At 41.0% G+C, this 4,002-nt stretch overlaps 1 protein-coding gene across 1 annotated transcript; it reads left to right on the top strand.

The window, feature by feature from the left end:
• On the top strand, positions 1-4,002 carry LOC133678920 (hydroxyproline O-galactosyltransferase GALT6-like). Its single transcript, XM_062101438.1, has 7 exons — positions 1-1,048; positions 1,460-1,692; positions 1,776-2,066; positions 2,172-2,300; positions 2,397-2,570; positions 2,960-3,067; positions 3,152-4,002. Exons 1-7 carry the CDS (start codon positions 196-198, stop codon positions 3,494-3,496), a joined length of 2,133 nt encoding a protein of 710 aa, XP_061957422.1. The 5' UTR covers positions 1-195; the 3' UTR covers positions 3,497-4,002.

The raw sequence follows: 4,002 nt of genomic DNA, 5'->3' as shown, positions 1-4,002 counted from the left end.
TTTTCCAATTCTGAAAAAGCTATGGAAATTCCCTTTCCTTTTTAAAAATCAAATTCCATTTCTCTTCTCTTTCACTCTTTTTTTTATTTTTTCCTTCTGGTTAAACACGACACTCGCGGTCTCACTCTCTCCTGTTCATTTCTCTCCAAACTTGAAAATTAAATTCAAATTGATCAAGCCATAATTTTTACCGAGATGAAGAGAGGCAAATCGGATACCAAATTGGACAAATTAGATAGGTTTGTGTCATTAAGCAGGCAAAAATCCGTTCAAATCCTTCTTGCTGTTGCTGTTATCTACACGCTCCTTGTCACCCTTGAAATCCCTTTTGTTTTCGACTCTGGCCCCACCTCTGAAACCACCACCCTCGCTCGCATTTCTGAGCTTCAAAGCGAACAAGTTTTGCAAGATAAAGATGCCCCAACTCGACCTCTTAACTGGGTTTCTCATAACTTTTCGCGCCCTACTCAATCTCAACTTGCTGCGAGCAAAATCTTGTCCTCTTTGGGTTTCCACCCTAAGACCTTGGATCCCACTAATAAAGACGGCTCCGTCGACCTCCATAAAGCTGCAAAGACTGCTTGGGAGGAGGGGATAAACTTATGGGATGAAGTTCAATCTGGTAAAGTTAAACTTTTGGAGGTTTCAAACCTCAAGAATATATCCGAACCCTGTCCCATTTCGGTTACGCTATCTGGGTCGGATTTTTTGAAGCGAAGCAAGTTGTTGGAGTTGCCTTGTGGGCTCACTTTGGGGTCACATATAACGCTGGTGGGTAAGCCAAGAGTAGCACATGCTGAGAAGGACCCCAAGATTGCCTTGGTGAAGGAAGCAGACGACGAGGTGATGGTTTCCCAGTTCATAATGGAATTGCTGGGATTGAAGACTGTGGAGGCTGAGGACCCACCAAAGATTCTTCATTTCAATCCCAGGTTGAAAGGGGATTGGAGTTCGAAGCCTGTAATTGAGCAGAATACTTGTTATAGAATGCAGTGGGGGGCTGCTTTGCGTTGCGAGGGATGGGGGTCTGAGGCTGATGAGGAGACTAGTGAGTCGTTGATTCGTAGTGTTTCTTTTGGTGATTGTGTTTTTTTGACGAATTTATACTTCTTCCTGGTTTGGTAGAGTGTTAAATCTACGCTGTTGGGTTTCTTTTTATAAGACTTTATAGGTGACATATTTGTTCTTTTGAAGGATGCTAATGTTTCACCTGCTTAATATTATGTTTGCACATAAGAATTAGAATATTGATGCTAAATAGATATGTTGAGCTGCTAGGTTAACAACAGACAACAGTGCATGCAAGGTTTCCATCTCCTTTTTCTTTCCACGTCATTTATTGAAATTGCTATGAAAGAGACTAAAATTTTACCTCTACGTGCAAGTAATTTTTTCTTTGAGTCCATCCATTTCTTCTTGTGTTTCCACCAAATTGAGCAATTCCTTTTATTGATTTCAGTTGATGATCAAGTGCAGTGTGAGAAGTGGATCCGTGATGATGATGATATATCAGAGGAGTCTAAGGCAACTTTGTGGTTGAACCGGCTAATAGATCAAACAAAAAAGGTGACTTTTGACTGGCCATTTCCTTTTGCAGAGGAGAAACTGTTTGTCCTAACTCTGAGTGCTGGTTTGGAGGGTTACCATGTTAATGTTGATGGGAGGCATGTCACTTCTTTCCCTTATCGAACTGTGAGTAACATCCTACAGCTTATCAAACTCATGATGGATGTGGAGTGTGGAGTTTTTGTAATGTTTCGCAGTAATGATGACAGGGATATACTCTTGAGGATGCAACGGGGTTAGCTGTTACTGGGGACATAGATGTTCACTCTGTATTTGCTGCTTCATTGCCCTCGAATCACCCTGGTTTTTCTCTTCACAGGCATCTGCAGATGTCTAGCAGATGGAAGGCACCATCTCTTCCTGTGGGGTCAGTGGAACTTTTTATCGGTGTTCTCTCTGCAGCTAACCATTTTGCTGAGCGAATGGCTGTTAGGAAGTCTTGGATGCAGCATACGCTTATAAAGTCGTCAAATGTGGTAGCTCGTTTCTTTGTAGCCCTGGTATGTGAAAACTACTGTAGTGGAATCTGCTGTTTTTATTGTTATTGCTTAACAAAATCATTTTGAGTTGGAGTCACTTACCTTCCTGAGTCAATGTTTGGACAGCACACTCGAAAGGAAGTGAATTTAGAGTTAAAGAAAGAGGCTGAATATTTTGGTGATATTGTCGTCGTGCCTTACATGGATAACTATGATCTTGTGGTGTTGAAAACTGTTGCCATTTGTGAATATGGGGTGAGTAATGAGCTATTTCGAGATTTTGAAAAGAAGTTATCTTTGGGTATTAGTTATAAAAAAATGGCTTTGTTTTTTTGCTTTGGTTTTTTACAGGTCCGCACAGTGCGTGCAAAATATATTATGAAGGTTGATGATGATACATTTGTGAGAGTGGATTCCATTATAGATGAAGTAAATAAAGTTCCTGCTAGTAGGAGCTTGTACATTGGAAACATAAATTACTACCATAAGCCCTTGCGATATGGTAAATGGGAAGTGACATATGAGGTAGGCCGAACCTATTAATTGCTAAACCCTGTGCTCACCTAAAGTTGCTTTTGATCATTGTATTTAGCTTTATGTCGAAGGCCACTGGTAATTGTCGCTTGGTTGCATAGCATCACATTCATTCTAGAAGTCTCATGTGTAGCTCTTGTGTGGAATGCAATGCTCCCTATGTGTATTGTTTGTGAGAAATAGATGATATGATCCTCCCCCGACCCCACCAACCACCCCAAAAGGAGGAGGGTGGGGATTGGTCCCAAGTATGGTGTTGGTTTGATGTCTCCTCATGCATATTTTCCGTAGGCCATACTCTATTCTATGTCAAGGACTTTGTGATGGAATTCTAATTTAAGATTATCCTGCCATCTCTTCTCATTTGGTGGTGGTTTCAGGAATGGCCAGAAGAAGATTATCCACCCTATGCAAATGGGCCAGGCTACATTTTATCTTCTGACATTGCGTGCTTCATTGTTTCTGAGTTTGAGAGTCATAAATTAAAGGCAAGTAATTGGAATGGTTTTTATCTTCTCCTCTCTCTGACCCTCCCTCCCGTTTAACTGACTCGCACTCCCCATTTTGTGCAGTTGTTCAAGATGGAAGATGTCAGTATGGGAATGTGGGTAGAGCAGTTCAATCGCTCAAGACCCGTGGAGTATGTGCACAGCTTGAAGTTCTGCCAGTTCGGATGTATTGAAGGTTATTATACGGCTCATTACCAGACCCCCAGGCAAATGATCTGCCTTTGGGAAAAATTACAAAAGCAGGGAAGGACTCAGTGCTGCAATGAGATGATGATCAGGACTTCAGTCAATGAGAGGCCCAAGTGCCGGAATAGGGAGAGGATGATCACTAGATTTGGTGAAATGAGGACTGGATCATGGATGAGAGTCACTACCTGGGGTGACTGTCCTGAAAAACTCAAGATATAACGAACAAGGGAGACAAATTTTACAGCCATATAGCATTGTATATTCTGTGGAAGGGGTTCGCCTAGCAGCACCAAGACTGTGGAAACGCCCTTTCCTAATTCAGTCATCGTTTTTTGCTTATACTTTTCTTGTCCTCTTTATTTGGCATCTAGGCCTGAGGTTGGATAGGTGATCTATAGAAATCCTAGTTCTCTTACTTTAGAAATGATAGCAGAGCATGGAATCATAGGTTTAAGATCATGCATGACCCGAGGGTCAAGGGTTTCTCAGGGTCAGCTCAAGCTTTGGATTTTAATTTTCTTTTTTTGTAAAAAGAAAAAAGCTTCTGAAATGATGGTGAAATTGACCAGGGCCAGGTCTTCCAACACTGCGTGGAAGATGATGTTTATATATTCGCAGTTTATATTTTTGTATTTTCATATCTGTGCTTTTGTCATTCTTGGCAGTAGAGGATATTGTATCCGCATGGATTATTATTATTATTATTATTATTATTATTTAAGAAA

The sequence above is a fragment of the Populus nigra genome, chromosome 18 (genome assembly GCF_951802175.1).
Source record: "Populus nigra chromosome 18, ddPopNigr1.1, whole genome shotgun sequence".
NCBI lineage: Eukaryota > Viridiplantae > Streptophyta > Magnoliopsida > Malpighiales > Salicaceae > Populus > Populus nigra.
This window is presented reverse-complemented; position numbering and strand designations above follow the sequence as displayed.

What these genes read in the sequence shown, in the direction of transcription:
- LOC133678920 (XM_062101438.1), top strand. Translation starts at nt 196, where the DNA reads ATGAAGAGAGGCAAATCGGATACCAAATTGGACAAATTAGATAGGTTT. An exon ending in AATGGGAAGTGACATATGAG is followed by an intron (nt 2,571 to 2,959) that starts GTAGGCCGAACC and finishes TGGTGGTTTCAG; the next exon opens with GAATGGCCAGAAGAAGATTA. An exon ending in TTGAGAGTCATAAATTAAAG is followed by an intron (nt 3,068 to 3,151) that starts GCAAGTAATTGG and finishes CATTTTGTGCAG; the next exon opens with TTGTTCAAGATGGAAGATGT.